This window comes from Cololabis saira, chromosome 6 (assembly GCF_033807715.1).
Source record: "Cololabis saira isolate AMF1-May2022 chromosome 6, fColSai1.1, whole genome shotgun sequence".
NCBI lineage: Eukaryota > Metazoa > Chordata > Actinopteri > Beloniformes > Belonidae > Cololabis > Cololabis saira.
Window position 1 is genome coordinate 47,440,143 of NC_084592.1, and position 25,615 is coordinate 47,465,757.

General features: G+C 40.9%; 1 protein-coding gene across 5 annotated transcripts in view; it reads right to left on the minus strand.

Annotated features, from left to right (window-relative positions):
• nalcn (sodium leak channel, non-selective) overlaps positions 1-25,615 on the minus strand; it is a 115,879-nt gene that overhangs the window by 22,526 nt on the left and 67,738 nt on the right. For 4 of the 5 annotated variants that reach the window (XM_061724668.1, XM_061724665.1, XM_061724664.1 and 1 more), the window contains 15 exons: positions 16,794-16,930; positions 14,916-15,057; positions 14,701-14,774; positions 14,462-14,563; positions 12,403-12,472; positions 10,836-10,927; positions 10,608-10,730; positions 9,053-9,109; positions 7,096-7,216; positions 6,194-6,325; positions 4,788-4,955; positions 2,005-2,109; positions 1,288-1,394; positions 1,092-1,212; positions 919-1,017 (listed from right to left, as the gene is read on the minus strand). In XM_061724668.1, coding sequence (XP_061580652.1) covers positions 919-1,017; positions 1,092-1,212; positions 1,288-1,394; positions 2,005-2,109; positions 4,788-4,955; positions 6,194-6,325; positions 7,096-7,216; positions 9,053-9,109; positions 10,608-10,730; positions 10,836-10,927; positions 12,403-12,472; positions 14,462-14,563; positions 14,701-14,774; positions 14,916-15,057; positions 16,794-16,930 — 1,650 coding nt within the window. The remainder of the gene's footprint in view (positions 1-918; positions 1,018-1,091; positions 1,213-1,287; positions 1,395-2,004; positions 2,110-4,787; positions 4,956-6,193; positions 6,326-7,095; positions 7,217-9,052; positions 9,110-10,607; positions 10,731-10,835; positions 10,928-12,402; positions 12,473-14,461; positions 14,564-14,700; positions 14,775-14,915; positions 15,058-16,793; positions 16,931-25,615) is intronic. The other variant, XM_061724667.1, reaches the window with a different exon arrangement.

Here is a 25,615-nt window from a genome sequence, read left to right on the forward strand (position 1 = left end):
GCCGCATCTTTCAGGCCCTTTTTGTGCGCAAGCAAGCTTTATAGATGAGGTCCCAGATCAGGATCTGACTGTAATTCATGTTCTGTGTTTTGCTACACACACCTACAGGTCAGCTGTTAAACACACACATTCTAGATTTATATGTTTATATGGTGGAATTGTTTGTAATAAAGTAGCGTCCTGTTATTTTTATTTTTAAATCTGAGATAAGTCCACAACCCCACTTGATCTGAGTGTGTACAGTCATGTCTGACTATAGATTTCACCCTTAATATCATTCAGTATCACACAGGCTTGAATGATATTGAAGAGAGAGAGAGAAACAGAGAGAGACGGGGAGTGAGGAGTGAGTTTGCGCGCAGTTAATACACGCTTCCAAAAGACGGTATTTGCTCCACTATTTTTGCGTGTGGCAAATAGCGCTGGCCTTTGTGAATTAGACGGTTTTTGCAATGAGGCTTATTTGCATAGAAAGGGGGCAATTTTGCGCCGAATGTATGAATATTACCTAATTTACATGCATGCAAATGGCACAGGCGCACCATGACACTATTTGCTTGGCAGCGCAGTTTGTGGAGCAATTCGTCCTTTGCGGGTGCTTTGTGAATTAGACGCTCTCTTTTTGTCTCATTTGCACCGGTTTAGCGGCCGCAAAAGCCGCGCAATCCTTTTGTGGATTTACCCCTATGTGTGTGTGTATTTATGTGTATATATATATACACTGTACTGAGTGATATTTAGTAATGACATGTGGAATATACTGTATGTTTGTGTACAGTTATTTTGTTTAAACTCGGGCAACTTCTCACATGGATTTATTTATGTATTTTGTTTCATTCTCTAAATCCTAAATGCACATTTTTTTCTTATGAAAAGGGTCGGCGTCATAAGCAGGGAAAACGGAGATCGGGTTCTTACCTTGTTCTCGTTGAAGTTTGCGATGACGACTCCGACGAACAGCGTGAGTCCGATCATGCAGCCCAGGAACACGAACACGTGGATGTAGATGCCGTGGATCTGCAGACACAGAGCTGGTGAGATCACTGTAGATCAGCTGTTTACCGGAGCAGAGGACGAGGGGGAGCCGTTACCGGGCCGACGCGGTGGATGATCACGTCCCGGACCTCCACCCAGCCCTTCAGAGACAGAACCTCAAACAGAGCCAGCATGGCATTCCCCACGTTGTCGAAGTTAAAGTTCCGTGGGTTGGCCCTGGAGAAGCAGAATAAAGCTCAGTAACGACGGAGCTGAACGTGTTTATGTCGATCAGCAGCTGAAAAGACTCACCAGACTCTCGGGACCCAGAAACCTGGTTTCTTCTCCTCGGGTTTCAACTTCAGGTTGAGATTTCTGGAAACGCTGACGTTAATGCGGAATATGCCGTGGCAGTCGCCCTGCAAGCAGGGACACAGTTAGAGCAGCCAACGCAGTCAATCAACGCAGTCAGAGCAGCCAACACAGTCAACACAGTCAACGCAGATGACGCAGTCAACGCAATCAACACAGTGAATTGACTGTGTTGACTGTGTTGACTGCATTGCAGACAACGCACACTGTCGTCTGCGTTGTCTGCAGTCAACGCAGATGACGCAGTCAACCAATTGCAGTCAACGTAGTCAACGCAGGCGCAGAAGTTGAACGAGGTTAATTAAGATATGATTCCCTTCATTTTGGAGCCGTGATGATAATAAAGACTAACTTTCACTCACACACTGATGATTATGACATCAGCACCATTAATCACAACAAACAAAAACAAGGGTCCCCTTGAGAATTACACAGTATCCAATATTTTTCTAGATTATAAAATATTTACTCAACCTCAAAGTGAAAGAAGTTTTGGGTTCTGTTAAAGATTAAGAGAAAGTGAAGCGCTAAATTATTGATTCAACTGAGTGAAGCACATTTAGACTTTCTTTATTTCTTCTTTATTCAGCCTGTAGGGATGGGGGGGGTGATGGGGGGGTAATGGATGGGGGTAAGGGGGGGGTTACGTTGCAGTACCCGTGTGATGATGCTGGGGTCGTTGCACTTGGCCAGCTTCCCTGCGAACAGTTGAACTCCAAAGCTGGCGAAGACCAGCATCAGCGTGAGGAGCAGGATGGAAACCTGCAGGAGAATCAGACAGGAAGTTAAGGATCAACTTCCTGCTCAAACGTCTCAGATGAGTCCAGGCAGAGCTGTTAGACGTCCGTCAGGTTCCTGGCTGACAAAGAAATAACTGCAGAGTACTGTAACTCACATACACATCAACAGTCATGATGTACTCATGACTTTTATTATGTCCAGTTTGTTTTACTCTTGTGCAGTGTTGGGACTAGCGCGTTATTTAGTAACGCGTTACAGTAACACCGTTAGTTTTGTGGTAACTATTACTCTAACGCATTACTTTTTAAATTCAGTAATTCAATTTCCGTTACCAAACGGTGCGTTACTTCGTTATTTCTGGCTGCAGTGAAGCTTTTTTTCGTAGTGGGCGTGTGTGTGTGCATTCAAAAACAAGAGAGCAAGGCGAGTTTCGCAATGTGGAGATATTGTCATTAAAAGAAATCCCGGACGTATCCGAAGTGAATCAAGCCACTCCATGTGAGCTACAGCGGCTGGAGTTGAACCAGGGGACGTCTGTAGGCAGGTCCAACTGGACAAAACAATTGCCCGGTATAGAAAGCACGGTGGTAGAAAACATGCTACCTATTTCTACAGTGGAGTCACCCGCTTGCAGGCAGCTCATTAGCATGATAGCATGCCTAGGCGGCACACGGCTAATGGGAGGAAAACTTTTTCGAACTACTTGAAAAAAAACATTATTTTAAATGCTCCCATTAATGCCCCTCTAGCCTTCATTTCTATGTAGCTAGAACCGCTGTTTCTCATCATCAGTTGCTGCATCGGCAGGACTAAGAGTCTCCAGTCTCCCGACGGCTCCGGTTGAACGGCCCGACAAACCATCTCCGCTCGCGCTGTTTTCTTTACGAGATCACAAGAAAAGCAGAGCAGGGATCTCCTCTCCATCCTGTGTTGCTGTCTTGTTTATTTATCTTTACTCCACAAACTCCAAATATTCATTACTTTTCTAAGCGAACGGCACTAACGCAGTTGAAACAGCAGGTGCATCCGCCCCTTTAATCTGATTGGTTTAGAGTGAATCGTCCCCCACGTGGGGTGAGCTCTTATGATTGGCTGAAACAAAGGAAGACATCTGATTGGTTGCAGATCCTTCCGTGTTAAAAAAAAACGTATTTGTGAATCGAGTCACGTCAGGGGAGTCTCAAAAGTCACACGCAAATCCAGCGCAGCTCACAGACAAAAAAACGTTTGTAAATCAGGTTATATTTGTGTGTGCATCAAAAATACATTTGTATATCTTGTCCTACGCACGTGTGAATTGTTCTGTGCATTTGTGAAACGGTGTGGGCATTTGCGAATTATGAGACTGTTCTAGCTCCAGACATCTCAGCATGAGACTGTATGCGTATGTATAAGGGCTGGGCGATATATCGAGATTTTAATATATATCGATATATTTTCAAACACGATATGGTACGAGACAATATCGTTTATATCGATTTATAAAAAGATTTATAAAAAATATTATTTTGATATAGCTTATTTTGTGACAAATTGACTTCAATGTTTTATTTGAGATTTGCACAAATGTTTTGTTATTTGCACAACTGTCAACCTCAGTGGAAAAGTCTGCCTGTTACTGTCTACATTGTATTAATTGCACAGTGTATTTTAATTTAATTGTTATGCAGGAAAGGGATATTTGTTTTATTTTATTCAAGAAGCATTTTATTCTATATATGCAGGCAGTTTATTTTTATTTCATTTGTTTTATACATGTTGATATTGTGCAGACATCTGTTAATAAAGAAACCTGTGTGACATTTGGCACGAGGCTTTGTATTAAAACTGATTGTTTTTTTAAGGGTTTGCCTCAGAAAAAATGAAGCTAACAGAGATGCTAACAGAGATGCTAACAGAGATGCTAACAGAGATGCTATGCTATAATGCTTTGGGGGAAACCCCAATTATGGCACAGAAAAAATATCGATATATATCGAGTATCAACATTCAGCTAGAAAATATGGAGATATGACTTTTGGTCCATATCACCCAGCCCTAGGTTGTATACGTATACTGTATGCAGTTTTTTTTAAAGTAACTAAAAAGTTACTTTTCATAGTAACTCATTACTTTTTGGTCTAAGTAACTGAGTTACTAACGGAGTTACTTTTAAATGAAGTAACTAGTAACGGTAACTAGTTTTCTTTAACTAGCTCTTGTGAAGCACAGATCCTCCCAGAGCCTCAAGGTCGCCTTTGAAAGCATCGTTGGTATGTTTGTAATTTGCATTTGTGAATTATTGTGATTCAAAGATATTTGGGTTACTATGTGGTTGTGGATTTTGCATGGTAATAGCAATACTAACCTAGCATCTATAGCTAACGTTACTGATGCAAACAACATCCCTCTGTTAGAAGACTAAATAGTAACCTGACGTTACTCTGACGGACTGTATATTATTAAGGCCTACCTATTTGTATTCTAAATAGATTGTATTCTATTCTGCTTTCCCAGTTTGACCCTACTTCATCGAATTAACCATAAAGAGTTTGAAAGGAATTAGAACTTGTCTCCGTGGTTTGTTTTGAAGAAGAGTTATCTGACTGTTGACCCTGGCAATGCGTTGGGGGAGAACTGTACAGATAATAAACTCTGAAACTCAGAAGGTGAAGCTCAAATCCAGCTGGGAGAAAGCTGGGTGTCGTGTGAGAACCAACCAGGAATATTTCCTTGAAGCCTTTGAGAACTTCCCGCACCACCTTTCTCATCTGAGGAACCAGCTTGAAGATCCTGAGCGGACGGAGGCAGCGCAGCATCATCAGCAGCTGAGCTCCGGACTCGGGGGGGATGTCGGGGGGAAGCCAGCACAGGAAGATCAGACTCACCTACAGGAGGAGGAAACAACAGACAATCAAGCCTGGATTAGCTTCCTGGAGTAGTCAATAAAAACACGGACAGAGGACCAATATAGAGGGTCTGCATTGACGTCACTTCCCCACTGGACGCCTTTACTCTCACTGAGTGGCAAAACATCAGCAAAAATGTCTGCAACTAGTGGAGAAGACGGGATAACAGCTGATTATGGGCTTAAATTAGGACTTGACAGTGACCCGTACAGTTACCCCAAGAACCAGTGGTCCATGGACATTAATATTTGGTACAGTTACCAAGAACCAGTGGTCCATGGACATTAATATTTGGTACAGTTACCAAGAACCAGTGGTCCATGGACATTAATATTTGGTACAGTTACCAAGAACCAGTGGTCCATGGACATTAATATTTGGTACAGTTACCAAGAACCAGTGGTCCATGGACATTAATATTTGGTACAGTTACCCCAAGAACCAGTGGTCCATGGACATTAATATTTGGTACAGTTACCAAGAACCAGTGGTCCATGGACATTAATATTTGGTACAGTTACCAAGAACCAGTGGTCCATGGACATTCATATTTGGTACAGTTACCAAGAACCAGTGGTCCATGGACATTAATATTTGGTACAGTTACCAAGAACCAGTGGTCCATGGACATTAATATTTGGTACAGTTACCAAGAACCAGTGGTCCATGGACATTAATATTTGGACACCAATCCAGTTTCCTGATATTTATATGTACTTAATTTCTACGCCGGGGAAATACATGAAGCAAAGCTTGAAGGCTTACAAAAGTCTTGGTCCGACTTCAAGGCAGGATTTGTTGTAGAAATTAAAGTGATGAGGACACCGAACTTTATGATTTGACCGTTTAACGTTAGCTACCCAAAAATCAAACATTACCTGATACAAAATGGGAATCACAAATCCACGTTTCAGTGTCTGGAATCCAGTTGTTTCTGCCAATTGCAGTGATTCATTTGTCTCTCTTAAGCTTATTAACTCCGATTTCTTGCTAAATCTATGAGTACAGTCGATCACACAACAGCTCTTTCCCATTTTAGATGTTTTCCAGTTGCTCAAACTGAAAGTTTACGCTGATACTCAGTCTTTATTCACTCAGTCTTTCTGACACTCAGTGGGTGAAACCCCCCGTGAAGTAGTATCTGTGACGACATGAACATTCCCTCTATAAAAACACGGATAGAGCACCGATATACAGTAATCATTTCTAGTTCTTACTAGGTAGATAAAGATGTCCATGACTCCTCCGAAGTCTCTGATGACGGCCGTGGGGGTGAAGAACAGCCCGTCGGCCATGATCTTCAGGTTCAGCTCGATGCTCATGAATATCACGAACACGTACTCCCCGATCTGAAACGGACAAGCTGGTGTTGACATCCGTCAGGCGGAGGGTTGGCTGGCGTGGTCACGTGACTAGGGATGCCCCGATACTGGTATCGGTATCGGGGTCGATACTGCTCTCATATACTCGTATTCGCAAAAATGATCCGATACCACGCACCGATACTTCATTGTTGTTGTAGTTACTGGTTAGTGACTCTAGGGCAGGGGTCGGCAACCCGCGGCTCTAGGGCAGCATGCAGCTCTTTAGCGCCGCCCTAGTAGCTTCTGGAGCTTTTTCAAAAATGTTTGACCTTTTTTTTCCTTTTTTTCTTCTTTTTTCTTTTTTTTTCTTTTTTTCTCTTTTTTTCTTCCTTTTTCCTTTCCTTTTTAATCTCGGCATTTCGACTTTTTTCTCGACATTGACTTTTTTCTCAACATTTCGACATTTCGACTTTTTTCTTGACATTTCAACATTTTTCTGAACATTTCAAATTTTTTCTCGACATTTTGACTTTTTTCTCGAAGTGCATAATGAAAAAAAAAATCTCCCCCCAGTTATAACTAATATAGAAACATGCAGCATGTGTTCCTTCATTCTAATTCTGATACAAGACTTTTCATTTTTTGCGGGTCCAGACGTATTTATTTTAGTGTTATTGGTCCAACATGGCTCTAAAACATTTTGGGTTGCCGACCGCTGGTCTAGGGGGAGATGTTGATCCGCCTCGTGTTCAGGTCACCCTCGTGCCGCCCCTGGCGTGGTCACGTGACCCTCGGCCCACCCCCGGGTTTCGTACCTGCAGCGTGGGGGCCTGCATCACTCTGGTGAAGGGAGATTCAAACATCATGGAGATGCAGGAGCAGATCGTCACCACGATCATGACCCAGTCCAGGTAGGTGACGAGGCCCAGCAGGTCGCTGCAGGAACCAGGGAGTAAAGAAAAGAGGGGGAAAAAACACACTTTTAAAAGTTAAACGCAAATAAATCAAAATCCGTCTACTGAAAAACTGATTAAAATCCTACGGAGTCATGGATGGAATCATGGATAGGGATGGGAATTGATAAGATTTCTCCAATTCTGATTCCATTTTCAATTCTGTTTTACGATTCGATTCTTTATCGATTCTCTTATCGATTCTCCTTTGGAAAAAAGGAGAACAAACAGGTCGATTAGTATCAACTTTGTTTTATATCTTTGAACAAAAAAATACAAGTGAGGTGTTAAGACGCCCCCAGCCTTGGGCTCCTCGATGGTACCAGGGGGTCCCCACAAAATTATTTGTAATATAAAATATGTTTAAAATAATTTGATATAAATGTAATATAAAACAAATATTCTTCTGTAGAAATTAACTAAATACAACAAATGATTCTGTGGCAATTACACAAGAATGTCCAGTAACATGTTGCTGCATCGGCAGGACTAAGAGTCTCCAGGCGGCTCTGGTTGAACGGTCCGACAAACCATATCTGATTGCGCTGTTTTATTTACCGAGATCACAAGAAAAGCAGAGCAGTGATCTCTTCTCCATCTGTGTTGCTGTCTTGTTTATTTATCTTTACTCCACCAACTCCAAATATTGAATCACTTTAATCTGATTGGTTTACAAGTAAATCGTCCCCCACGTGGGGTGTGCTCTTATGATTGGCTGGGATAAAGGCAGACATCTGATTGGTTGCAGATCCTTCCGTGTAAAAAAAAACGTATTTGTGGATTGAGTCACGTCAGGGGAGTCTCAAAACTCACACACAAATCCAGCGCAGTTCACAGACAAAAAAACGTTTGTAAATCAGGTTATATTTGTGTGTGCATCAAAAATACATATGTGAATCTTGTCCTACGCACGTGTGAATTTTTTTGTGCATTTGTGAATTTTTAAATCTTGTCCTGTGCATTTGTGAATCGGTCTGTGCATTTGTGGATCTTGTCCTGTGCATTTGTGAATCGGTCTGTGCATTTGTGAATCTTGTCCTGTGCATTTGTGAATCGGTCTGTGCATTTGTGAATCTTGTCCTGTGCATTTGTGAATCGGTCTGTGCATTTGTGAATCTTGTCCTGTGCATTTGTGAATCGGTCTATGCATTTGTGAATCTGTCTGTGCATTTGTGAATCTGTCTGTGCATTTGTGAATCGGTCTGTGCATTTGTGAATCTTGTCCTGTACATTTGTGAATCGGTCTGTGCATTTGTGAATCGGTCTGTGCATTTGTGAATCTTGTCCTGTGCATTTGTGGATCGGTCTGTGCATTTGTGAATCTTGTCCTGTGCATTTGTGGATCGGTCTGTGCATTTGTGAATCTTGTCCTGTGTATTTGTGAATCTTGTCCTGTGCATTTGTGAATCGGTCTGTGCATTTGTGAATTGGTCTGTGCATTTGTGAATTATGAGACTGTTCTAGCTCCATAATTAAAGCTTGAAATTCTACCCTCCTAAAGCGATGGTGCAGGTGGAGGTGCAGGTGGAGGTGGAGGTGCAGGTGGAGGTGGAGGTGCAGGTGGAGGTGGAGGTGGAGGTGGAGGTGCAGGTGGAGGTGGAGGTGGAGGCTGCTGAACTCTGTTTTCCTAGTTTAGGAACTCATTTCTCTTCTTTATTTAATCTGGTTGGTTAACTGGTGAGATTTATTTCACAGCCCAGCGACTCGCTGAGACTCGGAGCAGGAACAGGAAGCAGCGCGGAGCTCCAGGGAATCAGCATTCCAGACGTGTAGAAACGGAGTCGTGGATCGATGGAGATCAATAATTCATCACACTCACTACAGCTGGTGGTATTTGGTGTTCTTCACTGCTCCGGTTATCGGGTCGGCTTTTGATCTGGCAATAAATTAACACAAAATAAGATCATTAACACAAAAAGAAGACAGATCGGTGGTCACAAGAGCAGTTTTTCTTTCTAATAATATTTTTCAAAGGTCTGCAAAGTTAATTAACCCGGTTTAATGAGCCAACTTAAAGAAAAGCACTGAAAAATAAAGCAAATAAAACACAAACAGCAGAGATAAATGAAACTAGGGTCGCCAACCGTCGGAATTGTCCCGTATTTAAACTAAAGTCTCGTATTGAGCTGAAAAGGGAAGCACTTTGTCCCGTTTTACTGTGAAAGTCAGAAAATAGTCATAAAATGCCAATGGAAAATGGCAATGGCAAGTTATTTTTTCCTGTTTTACTACAACTGTAGCTACAGTCATGGTACCAGGGCCATGCAGGAGAAAGAATATTTGAGAGGGGAAGATTTTTTTTTTACTGTGCACTTCGAGAAAAAAGTCGAAATGTCGAGATTAATGTTAATTCAATATCAAGAATAAAGTCGAAATTACGCCTTTTTCCTCAACATTTCAACTTTATTCATGAAATTTTGACTTTTTTCAAAATTGTATTTCAACATTAATTTCGACATTTCGACTTTTTTCTCGAAGTGCATAATGGAAAAAAAAATCTTCCTCCTTTAAAATATTATTTTTATTTTATCCTGCCTGGCCTCAATACTCTTCCGTAGTCGTGGCCTTTTGAGGCACAAATTTGTTTACAAGTTTTCTACAGACTTTCTGTTTGCACTTTTATTACATTAGAATGGGTGTTCTGCTTTCTTTCTATTGTTTTATATTCATTGATACAATTTTAACAAGGTTAAGCAGGACAGGTTTCTGTTTAAGAAAGATACTTACAGGACTGTCAGAAAATTAGAATATTGTGATAAAGTTCTTTATTTTCTGTAATGCAATTACAAAACAAAAATGTCATCCATTCTGGATTCATTACAAATCAACTGAAATATTGCAAGCCTTTTATTATTTTAATATTGCTGATTATGGCTTACAGTTTAAGATTATGATTCCCAGAATATTCTAATTTTTTTAGATAGGATTTTTGAGTTTTCTTAAACTGTAAACCATGATCAGCAATATTAAAATAATAAAAGGCTTGCAATATTTCAGTTGATTAGTAATTAATCCAGAATGTATGACATTTTAGTTTTTTTTAATTGCATTACAGAAAATAAAGAACTTTATCACAATATTCTAATTTTCTGAAACAGTCCTGTATTTTATTCAGTTATTTTGTTATTTTGTATTAAAGTGAATTGCTGGGTAATAATTTCTTTTCCATGTGTTCATGTCAGTCAAAAATATGCATCTAATTCAATTCAGGTTCGAGTCAAATAGTGAAAAATTCATTTCACTCACAAAAAAAGGGGCTAAAAAAATTCACCAGGCCATAAAGGTGGAGGTGTTGATTTATTGTACAGGGAGTTGGCAACCCTAGGTGAAACTACAATCTCTGCCTTCATAAATGTTACTTGCACCAATCTTACACGTTGAATCGAGCGCGGACGATCACCCTGCAGAAGTTCCTGAAGCGATGCTCGCGGCCCACGATGAACAGAGGCTTGTCGAAGTACGGGTGGTTCTCCCGCAGCTCCTCCTCCTGCACCTTCCTGTTCGGCCACAAGGACGGCGACAGTGAGGCCGGGACGGGTAACCGCGGTAACCGTGGTAACCGTGGTAACCGTGGTAACCGTCAGATTACAGATTACAAGCACCTTTTCATTTCCGCCTGTTCCTTCTTCTCCTGGATCATCTTGATCTCGCTGTCTTCTCTCTGGGCGTTGCGGTAGCGCACCGTGCTGGAGTGCTGCAGGAAACACAATACATAAATACCACAAATAAAAGACTCATTCTGAGCAGATCCAGTTTCCTGTTTGACTTAAACCAGGACGAGACAGAGAGCATTGTGTTTGGGGAAACTGGGACGACTAGCTTTAGCTTTGGCGCCTCGTCCTCTTCTTTCAGTCCTGATGTCAGAAATCTGGGTGTGATTTTACATCGTTTTTTCAAATTTGACGGACAAATTGATAACGTCGTTAGGACAAGTTTTTACCAGTTACGCCTCCGAGCCAAAGCAAAATCTTTTTTGAGAAAGCTGTCCACGCTCTAATCAGCTCCAGATTAGACTATTGTGATGCTCTATATCGGGGGTCGGCAACCCGCGGCTCTAGAGCTGCATGCGGCTCTAGAGCCGCCCTAGTGGCTCCTGGAGCTTTTTAGAAAATGTTTGACCTTTTTTACCCATTTTTTTTTTTTTTTTTCTTTTTTTCCTTTTTTTTCTTCTTTTTTCCTTTTTTTCTCTTTTTTCTTCCTTTTTCCTTTCCTTTTTAATCTCGACATTTCAACTTTTTTCTCAACATTTCGACTTTTTTCATGAAATTTCGACTTTTTTCTCAAGATTTTACTTCAACATTAATCTTCACATTTCGACTTTTTTCTTGACATTTTGACTTTTTTCTCAAAAGTGCATAATGAAAAAAATAAATCTCCCCCAGTTCTAACTAATATAGAAACATGCAGCATGTGTTTCTTCATTCTAATTCTGATACAAAACCTTACATTTTTTGTAGCTCCAGACATATTTGTGTTTTTGGTCCAATATGGATCTTTCAACATTTTGGGTTGCCGACCCCTGATCTACATGTTGGCGTCTCCAAGTCTCTATTAGCCTTCAGCTAGTGCAGAAGCAGCTGCCCGTCTGTTAGCTAACACTAAAAGACGTGAACACAAGACTCCGGTTACTCCAGTTACTACGGTTACTCCCGTCCTCTATTCACTCCATCGGCTTCCTGTCCATTTTAGAATTGATTTTAAACTTATAGAGCAGTGACATATTGGAATAAGCTTCCACCACATTTAACCATGATAAATTATAAAGCTAGATTCAAAGATAAATTAAGAAAAGCAGAACTTAGCAAGGAAGTCCGTTTTAGTTAGTTGTATTATTCTGAAATTCTTGGTTTATTCTGAAATTCTGAATGTGTAAAATGGAATCTTTTTTGTTGTTTGGTTCTGGCTGGTTTCAACAATTTAAGGGTTGAATTCCATCACATCTCATTTTTGTTTAGTTATGCTTTAAGGATTTTATTGTTTTATGTGTGCAATGTTGGACCCCAGGAAGAGTCTTCACTGCAGTGAGGACTGATGGGGATCCGGAATAAATAAACAACAAATGATTGTATGTTGTATTTCTGCATGTTTTACTCCGTAAAGCACTTTGGCTCTAGAGGTGTTTGTAAAGGGCTATAGAATTAAAGTCCATTTCCATTTCCAGGTACTCACGTCCTGCGTGAGCGTCTCCAGAGACTTCCCCCTGCTGATCCTCTGACTGGTGGAACCGTGACGCAGAGATCTGCAGGAAAACACACACTACCTTTACATGCAGTCAAAGTTCTGGTTATTGCTAATATTCCAGTTACTGAAACATTGGGAATATTACGTTTCCATGGTAATTAATCATTCAGGATATCTGGATCAAACCAGCGACGCACGGAGAACGTGATGACGCAATTCCCGTCATTTCTGCTTCTTCTTCCTGGATCCAAATTCAAAACAAATGCTGCTTCACGCAACTTTTCTCTCACATTCTTGTAAATCTTCTATCCCGGTATTTTCTACCGTCTACAAATGCAGAAATGTTCATATCCTTCATTACATTTATGAAGTGATTAGTCTCCTCCTGGTCTTGGTTTCTCCGTGTTTAGAAGAACTTCCTGGACTCAAAAGACCAGGGGCCTCATGTATAAAGCTTGCTTGTGCACAAAACAGGGCTTGAAAGATGCGGAAGCACCTTCTACGCAAAGGTTGGGATTTAAAAAGAAAAAACTAACCGAAACATCTGCGTATCTCTACGGCAACCCCGACCCTCCCGTAAGAATTTACTCAAGACACTGGGAACTGGCGACGCAGGCGGTGAGGTGGTGAAATGAAGCCAGATTCATGTCATACTCTTAATAATGTCATCACATATCACAACATGTATCAGACTTATAATATAATAGCACTGATCGTGTCCCTCTGTGTGTGAAGCACAGCGTCAGTCAGGACTCTGGTGCTGCTGCTGCTGCAGCCGCGGTGAGTGGGCTGCCACCCGTCCCTTGAAATACGGAATTGTTACGTAATTGGGAATTAAAATTTATATAAAAACAGTTTATTCCGTATTTCACAATCGTCCCATGCACGTCTGTCACACACGCACACACTAGTTAAGCCTAAATTATGCCTAAATTATGGTTCCGCGTTAAATCGACGCAGAGCCTACGCCGTAGGTTACGCAGCGACGCGCACTGTACGGTGCGCGTCGCTGCGTAACCTACGCCGTAGGCTCTGCGTCGACTTAACGCGGAACCATAAATCAGCCTTGAGCAGCTCTGAGGGGAGGAGGGAGGAGGGGGAGCGGGGCTCCCGTCCCGTCTTCGCATAGGGTGCCTTGATGATTTGTAATTACAGGCTGAGCCTACCGTTCGTTTTTAAACTGTAAAAAGTGGGGGGGACAAAAACATGAGTTTGAAAAGTGGGGGGGCATGTCCCCCCTGTCCCCAGTGGAAATTGCACCTCATGGCGTTTTATTTTCACTCGCTTTATTTTATACTATTTATATACTATTTATACTTTTACTGTGACCACCAAATAATGTAGTTTTGGGAAATTTAGTGGCACGGTGGCTCGACACGTCTCATTCATCCTGACGCACAAACAGGCTGCAGGAAGCCGCTGCGCATGCTCAGTAGGCTCATTCATATGCAAATACTACTTTGCATTGTCCTTTTATGGTATGAAGTGGGCATGTAGAGGGCGGGATATGAGGAGAATTCACCTGCGCAGCCTTCCAGCTGGACTGTGATTTATAAAGAGAACATTGCGTGCAAGTCTGCGTGCAAGTCTGCGTGCACGCGGTTTTATAGATCCAGATTTTTTTTTGCGCCCGCCATTTTCGGCTTTTGGGTGTACGTGCACCTTTAGTATGAATCCTACGCAGTCCATTTGAAATGAGGCCCCAGGATTCCTTGTGAACAGAGCATGCGCGGAAAACAAATTCCTGTTCCGTTTGATGGGGATATTCTGTTTGGTGTTTACATGACCCAATATTCAGGTTTTAAAAGGAGTAACCCAGGGCTCATATTGGGGTTTTTAAAAACCAGAATATGAGCAAATTCTGGTTATTCAAAGGGGTTATTGGTGTTTACATGGCCGTGCAAATTCAGGTTATTGCTAATATTCGGGTTTTAAAAGCGTTATTGATGCTGGAAACGCAGTCTGTGAGGCTGGGATGCATGGGGGCACGTGTGTGTGTGTGTGTGTGTGTGTGTGTGTGTGTGTGTGTGTGTGTGTGTGTACAGACCTGCGTTCCTGTCTGATGTGGTGCTGAACGCTGAGGATGGATCTCTCTTTGGTCGGTTGGCCGTCCAACGACCCGCTGAGGATCCGCTGCCTCGTGCATGCCCTGGAAACACAGCAGTTAGGCTAGGCTAGGCTAGGCAGGGCTGGGCTAGGCTAGGTTAGGCTAGGCTAGGCTAGACAAGGCTAGGAAAGGCTAGGCTAGGCTAGGCTGTCTCTCTGGAGGGATGTGTTGCATCTTACCGGAGGATTTTATTGATCGTCGTCTCTTTTTCCAGCAGGTTTCGCGCTCGAATGCTAAATATTGACCTGCGAAGCTGCAAGAGCAAAGAGTTAGTTCTTTATTTGTTAGTTTGCCATTTCTGGTGTAGCGTCTAACAGGCCGCCATGACCCAGTCAGAACTTTTACATCTTTACATGTATCATATCTTTCCAGTGCAGGTGGGTGTGACCTGTACCTTCTGGTCGATGTGCTTGTTGTCCTCGATGGCCGAGCGTTTGGAGTGGTCGCAGGAGGACGAGGACGCTGACGGGAGACGGCGGAACAGACAGTTGGTGTCCTGCTGCTGCCGGTCGATGAACTGCTTCATAAAACTCTCCCTGGACCAAAATAACACAGAATAAACTCAGATATCAGGAATCTATCCAGTGGTTTCCTACTAAATGAGTTGGAATGGGAAACTTACATTATATTATTATTATTATATATCATTAATGCATCATGTTGGTGGGAGCTGTTAGCACTGCAGACCAGACCGCTGCAGACGAGGTTTTTTATACGGTGACCGAGACCCGCCATTGCTGAAAATAAATACAAATATAAAGAAACCCCGCTGCAAATACAATAATAAACGCTGCTGCAAATAAAAAAAAAACGACACAAATAAAAAAGCCACAACAGAAGTGAATTACCGGGGACTATTTTTGCTGATGCACCAGTGTTTTTTACGTGAGAGGAGAAGAAGAAGACGAAGAGGACGTAAGTGGAAAGGAAGAAATAAGAAGAGCGAGGAATAAGAAGAACAACTAACGAGAAAATAAGTGAACAGGTTAGTGTTCAACGTTGCTACGTGTCATTTTTTATGTGCAACACCGGTGCATCGGCAAAAATAGTCCCCGGTAATTCACTTCCGTTGTGGCTTTTTTATTTGCGTTGTTTGTTTCTTTTATTTGCAGTGGGGTTTCTTTTTGTTTGCAGCGTTACTTTTATTTTCAGCAATGGCGGGTCTCGGCCACCGTATTTTAGGCCACGTTTCCACGTAGCCGGGTATTTACAAAAACGGATATTTCCGCCTCTACGTTTTGAAAAATACCATCATAAATATCTGTTAAGGTATTCGTTTGGAGTTACAGAGAAGTGGAGTTACTTCTCAACATTTTGACTTTTTTCTCGACATTTCGTCTTTTTTCTTTAAATTTGGACTTTTTCTCAAAATTTTGACTTTTTTCTCGAAATTTCGACTTTTTTCTCAACTTTTTTCTAAAAAATTCGACTTTTTCTCCAAATTTTAACTTTTTTCTCAAAATTTCGACATCTTTCTCATAATTTCGACTCTTTTCTCAAAATTTTAACTTTTTTCTCAAAATTTCGACTTTTCTCTCAAAATTTCAACTTTTTTCTCAAAATTTCTCAAAAACAGATATTTCCCCCTCTTCGTTTATAAAAATCCCATCATTTCCAGGAACCTGCATAAATATCTGTTAAGGTGCTATGAGCAGCCAAACCTGCAGGGGGCAGTGTAACGAGAAGATAAAGTCATGCTAGCCAATCAGAATCCTGGAAAAAAACATCAACAAATGACACGAGTAACTTCCAGTTACTTCCAAGATGAACCAGAGTCTTTGGTTTGGAGTGACAGAGAAGTGGCGGAAACTCGGAGTTTCCAATCTCAGGGTTAATCAGAGTTCAGGGTTCGACTCAGAGTTTATGGAACCTGCTTTCTGGAATAAATACCCCTCTGGTATTTACTGGTGTTTCTGCTGGTGGTTTTGTTGGTTTTTGCTGGTGTGTTTACTGGTGTTTCCCCGGTTCTGTACCTGATCCGGGGCACGGTGAAGTCTGACCTATGGTGTTTACTGGTGTGTTTACTGGTGTTTTTGCTGGTGTATTTGCTGGTGTTTCCCCCGGTTCTGTACCTGATCCGGGTGTTTACTGGTGTGTTTGCTGGTGTTTTTACCAGTGTTTTTCCCGGTTTGGTACCTGATCCGGGGCACGGTGAAGTATTTGTACCTGATCCGGGGCACGGTGAAGTGTTCTGTACCTGATCCGCGGCACGGTGAAGTCCGACCTATGGTGTTTACTGGTGTGTTTGCTGGTGTTTTTCCCGGTTCTGTACCTGATCCGCGGCACGGTGAAGTCCGACGGCAGCTTGGAGATCTTCACCATCTGAGGTCGGTTGGGAAACTTCTCAAAGATCCGGAGTCGCAGCGGCAGCTTCTCCTTGGTGTCGGCGTTGGCTTCACTTTGCTTCAGCTGGAGAGGAAACAGAGATTAGTCCAGACTGGAACAGAACCTGGAACAGAACCGGGTCTGGACAGAACCTGGTCTGTACCAGTCTATAATCCAGAGACCAGAACCAACACTTCACCTGTCAGAACCACTCAAGGTGACAAAACTTACTCATGACTTTTGGTTAACCTTCGTAACTCTATCTTAACTACACAGAACTTGATAGCCCAACTATAATCAGATCTTGACATATTCCCATTAATAACGATGTTAATTTAGTTTACAATATTGTTATGTTTATAATGTTGTTTATAAAACTAAGCTGGTTCCTTTATGTTGTGTATTTGCAGATAAAGACCAGTTTGTGACATTAGTGTCTGTTATAGTTTCATAGTTTCTAATGATGCTCTTCTAGTTTCAGGCTCACAATGACCTGCAACAATGATATAGTAGGGGTATATTATACATTTCCTGAATCCTTATGGTCCTGTGAGTTTTCCAGTTTTTGTATTTTGTGTCTCTGTTGTTCCTTGATGACACAGGGATAAAAGATACTATATCATTTAGGCGAAAATGGTGTAAAAATGTGTGTTGTTTCTAGTTTAAAGAGCTGCAGAAACCTCTATGTTGGTCAGAAAGATTCACATCTTAGCTTGAATGAATGATTAAAATGATACCAAAGACAATATTGTGAAACATTAACAGATTTCCTGTACATGAGTCTAAACCAGGATATGCAGCAGCATCTAAAATGTAATTTTCTGAACATGATCTGATAACTCTGATCAGCTGCCACTCAGGAAGGTTTAATACCAGAATATCATCTATAGACATGGATATTTTCAGAAATCATAAGTAAGTTTTGTCACCGTGAGTGTTTCTGATATCTGCTCTGGAACACGGACTATCTCAACCCAGTCTCACATAAAAAACTGCCTACGTTGGTCCAAAGTGCAAAAACGTAGAGCGGTTACAATAATAGCCCTTGAAATGTATACCTGTTACATTTTTCTGCCTATTCCTTCTGCGTCCAAGTCATTTTCAAGATTCTGGCCGTGACACCAAAAAACATGGCGGACATTTCTCATTTTTTAGTGAATAAAATCAATATTTTGAGTTAGTTTTTGCATAAAAATGCGTTTTGATTACATTTCTAGTGAGAAATATATATTTTACTTTCACAATATTCACTCAGTGAATGTACATAATCACTCGCTTGCTCGTTGTTGTGAAGTTTTTCAATCAATCAATCAAATCAAAACGCATTTTTATGCAGAAACTAACTCAAAATATTGATTTTTTTCACTAAAAAATTAGAAATGTCCGCCATGTTTTTTGGTGTTTCATTTCATTTCATTTTTATTTATTCCGATCATGGAAATATGCAAACAAAAGAAACAAACTAGTAAAATGAAACACAATCAAAAGCAGATTCCATAACCAGGAAGGAGCAGGAAGAAGAAAATCAACTGTTACATTTTTCTGACTATATTATACTTACTTACTTACTTACTTATAATTACCAGAAAACTTACAATACATGTTTATTTTCAGTTCAAATAATGAAGATAGTCGTAGAAAATGTAATTTTATTTATTTATTTATTTGCCCAAACTTTAAAGCAGATGAGCGTTTCAATTGTTGGAATTAAGTTATGGAATTCATTACATTAGGATTTAAAGGGCTGTATAAACATATTTCAGTTTAAAAAAGAAATTTAAAGAGAAAAAAATAGTAATGTATGGATGAAATAGTTAAAATTATAATATATGCGTATGGAGACAGACAATCTATCTTTGATTTTTTTGTGTTTCTTTCTTTGTGATATTAACTAAGTAATTGTGCAGAATCTGTTATTATTGTTCAGTTTAGTTTTGAGGTAGAATAAGATTTTCTTCTTCCTGCTCCTTCCTGGTTATGGAATAAGCTTTTGATTGTGTTGTCATTTTACCTGTTTGTTTCTTTTGTTTGCATATTTCCATGATCGGAATAAATAAAAATGAAATGAAATGAAACACCAAAAAACACGGCGGACATTTCAAATTTTTTTGTGAAAAAAGTCAATATTTTGAGTTAGTTTCTGCATAAAAATGCGTTTTGATTCGATTGATTTATTGAAAATCTTTGCAACAACGAGCAAGCGAGTGATTATGTACATTCACTGAGTGAATATTATGAAAGTAAAATATATATTTCTCGCTAGAAATGTAATCAAAACGCATTTTTATGCAGAAACTAACTCAAAATATTGATTTTATTCACTAAAAAATGATAAATGTCCGCCATGTTTTTTTGTGTCACGGCCAGAATGTTGAAAGTCACGTGACTTGGACGCAAAACGAATAGTCAGAAAATGTAACAGTTATACAATTCTAGGCCTATTATTGTAACCCCTCTATGTTTCTGCACTTTGGACCAACGTAGGCAGGTTTTATGTGAGACTGGGTTGATCTACAGCCAGCCGTGATGGATGGAGGAGGGAGGACTGATACGAGGAAAAGGAAGGAGAAAACTGGTGAGGCTTCTGGGAAAATCTGGTCTGAAGGTTTTGGAGCAGCTGAAGGTACGGAGGACATTAATGAACACAGAACCGGTAACTAAGTACGTCTGCCGTTTCCAGAGACAGTAAAAGCTACAGATTTAATCTTCACGCCTGCAGCTGCAGGTTTGTACCTGATGAGGGCAGCAGCACGCTGGAAACAACACCACACAAACACACACAGCACATTTAGGGGGATGTCCCACTTACTTTCATACAAAAGAAGGAAGATGGCAACAAAAGAAGAAAGAAAATTAGTTTGGAGTGGTTAATGGAGAACGTGGAGGGCGAGAACAGAAGCTGTTGTGTCTTTAGCTCTGAAGTCACGGAGAAGTAAAACCACGGAGGGGATGAAGTCGATTATTCCTGCTTAATTCCACCTGAGGGAGGATGATTAAACTCCCCTGCAGGTGTTTCCTCCTCCAACCCCGACGGCCTGCAGACGAGGCCTGGAGCTGCATCTGGAGCAACGATCCAGCCCATCTATGGAGCCAAATCAAGGCCAAAAGTTTTGCTAATTTGAAAATAAAATTGTAATTGAAAAGCTAAGATTTGAACCTGAAAATTCAAGGTTTGATCATGAACTTATTTTTTTACAGTTTAATTTTTTTTTTCAGTATCAGATCTTTTTTTCAGTTTCAAATCTTTTTTTTTCAGTTTCAGATCTTTTTTTTCAGTTTCACTTCTTTTTTTTCAGTTTCAAATCTTTTTTTTCAGTTTCAGACTTTTGGCCCCGATCTGGCGTGGGGGGCGTGGCATCAACTGAGAGGGGCGTGGCATCAACTGAGAGGGGCGTGGCATCAACTGAGAGGGGCGTGGCATCATGAGTGACAGCAGAACAGAGAAGGCGGGGGACGTTCCTCAGTCATGTTGCCTTCAGGAAACGTAGGTTGCAGAAGTTATCAGTAGAAGTATGAATCAACACTGTATATACACTATATTCACGTGATTGGCAGTGGAAAAAACTGATATTAGTGACACATTTCTGTTTGAAAAGCTGTTTTAGACCGTACTTGGGGTAACACCGGGATGGGGGGGGGGCACATCTTCACACTGAGTATAATACGCAGTTCGTGGTGCTCGAACCCGGAGACTGTTGGGGGGGGCTGATAAGAGGGGGGGGGGGGGGGAGGCGTTGAGATGAGGGAGGTGTGGTTATCAGCAAGTGTGTGTGTGAGCGGTAAGTCTGTGAACTTCGCTCAGAGCTGCTCCTCAGCCAATGTCCTTGATGTTATCAGTCGGCTCGGTCAGTTCTGAAAACAGGTCCACAGATGTTCCTGAGAGGGGAGGGTTAGTGGGGGCAGAGTCACCTTGTTTACATTCCACCAGGGAGATTGTGACTAGAGGGATCGGCCAAACCGCTCTGTCAAGGCCAGATTATAGAATCAACAAATATATTGCAAACAGAAAGACTCATTTTCCGTCTGCATTTAGTCTCTGGTTCATCAATGGCGACTCCAATCAGAAGAATTGTGATCAATTCCCGCCAAGCCGAGCTTCCAACTTCTCCAAGGTCTTATCCATCTTGCCAATGAGCTCAAAGACCGCCGCTAGCCTGCGATTCTGTTCAAAAATCGCATCCAGCTTGCGGTTTTGTTCTCCACGCGTTAAAGTCTGAGTGTTGGTCGCAGAGCTGATCCCCTCAGCCACGTCCGGCAGCTCGGAAAGAGCCAAAACAGCTGTTGACGACTTATGCGTTTGTCGGTACACCAGGAATCCCCCCCCTCCGATCAAGAGAAATCCTGCTATCATAAATCCAATTATGAAGCATCTTCAACGTCCTCGACGGACAGGATCGCCAAACACAACGGTTTCCAATATTTGTAGGAATCCATTGTGTATCCAGCAAAAAATGTCCCATCGGGGCAGGAGGGCGCCCTTACCCCCTGACTTCTCGTCGCAAAAGTTTGGTCAATTGTGCTGAGAGACCAGTTAATCAATTCCATGATTGTAGAATTTCGGAGGAGTGAAAAGGAGAGACTCTGAAGACGAGACAGGACAACTTAATTTTGACTTAATCGTGTAATTTTGGCGCAATTTATGCCATTCCTTCGGCAGTTAATTCAGCCCGAACCGTAACGTGCACCCAGGTGTGTTATACATCAAAATGTGCGTCTCCATCCTGTGATGACGTGCATTACTTTTCTCAGTCAAAAGCGTTACCGTGGCAACGCTAGACGCCAAAAAGCGCGCAAGGTGGATCCGGGTCCAGGACCGGCGGGTTCAGGACCGCCGGGCCGGGAATGTGGTGAAATTGAAAAGATAAGAACAGAAAGTATGTGGATTCTCTGCGGGGCTCCTTCCTCTCCTCCGTCTCTCAGTCCTCCCTCTCTTTCTTCCTCTCCTCTAAATCCCCAGATCAGTCCTCGGTCCATTAAACCCACAAACGGCAGCCGGGCTTTTAGTCTAATTCATAAATAATGAGATTGGTGGGGGAGGACTAATACAATCATCCCATAATGCAGCTGATCAAACTGCTGGAAGTAATGAATAGTCAGATGGACGAGTCACCCCGATTCAGTTTAACCCTGGACGACAGAAGAGCTGTGTCAGCTTTGTATGTGTGTACTGTATGTGCATGTGTATGTGTGTATTTGTATATATATATATATATATATATATATATATATATATATATATATATATATACTGTATATATATATATATATATATATATATATATATATATATATATATATATATATATATATATATATATATATATATACAATATTTATATATATATATATTGATATTGATATATTGATATAGAGCAAGATAATTATTAATAAAGAGATAGTATGGTGTAAATAAGTATATTTACATAAATATTTATAGGGGCATGTGTGTACAAATATATAGAAATACTCAACTACAGTATGTGTAGGTATGTGTGTGAGTATAATTATAGTATAGTTAGTTATTATAAATACTTGTTAATAAATGATTAGTGAATGGGGGTAGGATTAAATAAGTTTACACTTCTTCCTACTGCTTTTTGCACATGTAAATTAAGATATTAAGTGTTAGAGGATGAAATTATTTGTATTTTTTTGTCTTTTTCTTTTTTTTTCTTTTAATTGTTGTCTTTTTACATGTAATAAATAAATCAAATCAATCAATCAATCAATCAGCGCTCAGATTGACAGAGATTCAACTGAGAAGCAGGAACAACGTGATGCGTCTCAGCTGACGGAGGCTCATTTCCCATGATCCTCTCTGGTCCAGCTGGAACCTGCCAGACGCCGTCGGGACGGCGAGCTAATGGAGTGTGAGCCACATCCACCCCCCCACTGCTGGAGGGGTGGGGGGCGGTCGTACCGCCGCCCCGTCGCTGCTAGGGGGGGTTGTACCGCCGCAGCACCCGCAGGTGGGGGGGGTGAGTCTGTAGGATCAGACTCTCATCCATCATCCGTCACCCTCTCAGACCTCACGCCGCTGTAACGGCAGAACGCCGCGCAGCATCCCTCAAGAGCATCAGTAACTCAGACCTCTCAGGTGCACTGCAAAATCTTATTTCTAGTTAAAATATCTCATCTTTAGTCAAAAAATCATCAATTACCAGATAAATAACTTGTTATTTGACAATTTTCACCTGTTTCAGGTACATTTTCACTTGAAATAAGAGGTCCATTAACATAAATATATGGACGACGCGGGGCGGGAACTTATATATTTATGTTAATATCACCTGGAAGGGCATTATCCGCTTATACCACGGTCACTTACCAAAAAACACAGGGGCGAAAATCCCGGGGGGGACAGGGGGGACAAGTCCCCCCCATTAGTAAAGCTGTCCCCCCCTAGAATAATTTGAGACAGAATTAATAATTTTGGAACAATGCAGTAGTATTTAGTAGTGATGCACCAACATGAACATTTGTGGCCGAAACCGAAATCGAAAATAATAATAAACAGTAAAATCTCATTACACTTAAAACAAGATTCATCACTGGAAAAAAACAACAATTTTCACCTGTTTCAAGTAGATTTTCACTTGAAATAAGTAGAAAAATCTGCCAGTGGAACAAGATTTATCTTCTCATTACAAGCAAAAGAAATCTTGTTCCACTGGATTTTTCTACTTATTTCAAGTGAAAATCTACTTGAAACAGGTGAAAATTGTTGTTTTTTCCAGTGATGAGTCTCGTTTTAAGTGTAATGAGATTTTTTTACTAAAATGAGACATTTCAACTAGAAATAAGACAAATATTCTTGTTAAGATTTTGAGTTTTTGCAGTGTATGATGTCACTGGACAGATTCATTTTGCCAGACGTTGGTCGTAGTAACAACAGGGAGAAGTGTTGCCTGGCAACCGCATCCTCCGACTCAGACTCCACTGATTCAGACATAAACGCATCTAAAATGTACGGAAGAGAATCAGGGCCAGGCAGGAGAAAAATAAAAATGATATTTTAGAGGAGGAAGATTTTTTTTCATTATGCACTTTGAGAAAAAAGTTTAAATGTTGAGAAAAAAGTCGAAATGTCGACTTTATTCTTGAAATTGTATTTCAACATTATTTTTGACATTTCGACTTTTTTCTCGAAGTGCACAATAAAAAAAAACCTTCCCCTCTCAGATATCTTTTCTCCTGCACGGCCCTGATACTCTTCCGTGAAAATGTGATCCTCCTCCCAGAATGCACCAGTGCGTCCACTGTTCCATCAGAGGAATAAGTGACGGGATGAAACGCGCTGGACTGCACCGACTTCTCTCAGCTGTAATTTGTTTCTGCATTATTTCCAATTAGCGCGAGGCGAGGAAGCGTCCGTGCTCGGCCGGCTGGAGGAGAAGCCATTAAAAACCTGCACGAGTGGTTTCACTCGCTCTCTCTTCATTAATAGATGTCTGCTCCGCCGGCACAACAACAAATGAAAAACAACTACTACTCCCCTTGATAAGGAACATAAAAAATAAAAAATAAAGATATTCCTTCATTCGTTTCTGCCGTGACAACTTCCCAAACACTTTAAGCAAACTATTAACGTACATGTACACTGTACACTAGGGGTGGGTATTGCCAAGGACCTCACGATACAATACACATCACGATACCTGAGTCACGATACGATACGATACGATACGATATTGCGATATCCAAATTTTGCGATATATTGCGATGTTATATAAAGTTTGCTGAAAACTGTAAAAAGCTTTATGGATCTTAAAATCCGAGTGTCACGTTCATCAGATTATAGTGACAATTCATGAGACAAACTGAGTCAAAAAAATGTTTTATTATAACTATACAAGCTAAAGTTACAACATATTTGTATATGTTTTTCAAATTATTTACATCATATAAAATTAACATTAAATTTAGTATGAGGTTGCTTTAATTATGTGGCGAATATGAAAGGAAAAAATTGGGGATAAAAAATATATATTAAAAAAAAAATTGATATTCAAAATTTGAATATCGATATTGAATCAGCTGGAAAAGTATCGCGATATATTGCCATATCGATATTTTTGCCCACCCCTACTGTACACTGTATACACTTTATATCCAGATGCTCTTTGTTTTGGTTTATGCTTCATTCTGCTCCTTTTATCTTATTTTTTATGATGTGAGAAGATAAATCTTGTCCTGGGGCAGATTTTCCTACTTATTTCAAGTGAAAATTTACTTGAAACAGGTGAAAATTGTCAAATAAGTTATTTTTCTGGTGATGACTCTAAATGTAGAAATAGCAGTAAAACCACATTCATTGATGAAATGACATAAGGGATGGAAAGGAGGGATGGCAGTTTTACAGGGGGGATGATTTGGACTGTTTTTATTTCAGGGGGGATGATTTGGACCGTTTTTATTTCAGGGGGGGATGATTTGGACCGTTTTTATTTCAGGGGGGGATGATTTGGACCGTTTTTATTTCAGGGGGGATGATTTGGACCGTTTTTATTTCAGGGGGATGATTTGGACCGTTTTTATTTCAGGGGGGATGATTTGGACCGTTTTTATTTCAGGGGGGGATGATTTGGACCGTTTTTATTTCAGGGGGGATGATTTGGACCGTTTTTATTTCAGGGGGGGATGATTTGGACCGTTTTTATTTCAGGGGGGGATGATTTGGACCGTTTTTATTTCAGGGGGGGATGATTTGGACCGTTTTTATTTCAGGGGGGGATGATTTGGACCGTTTTTATTTCAGGGGGGGATGAT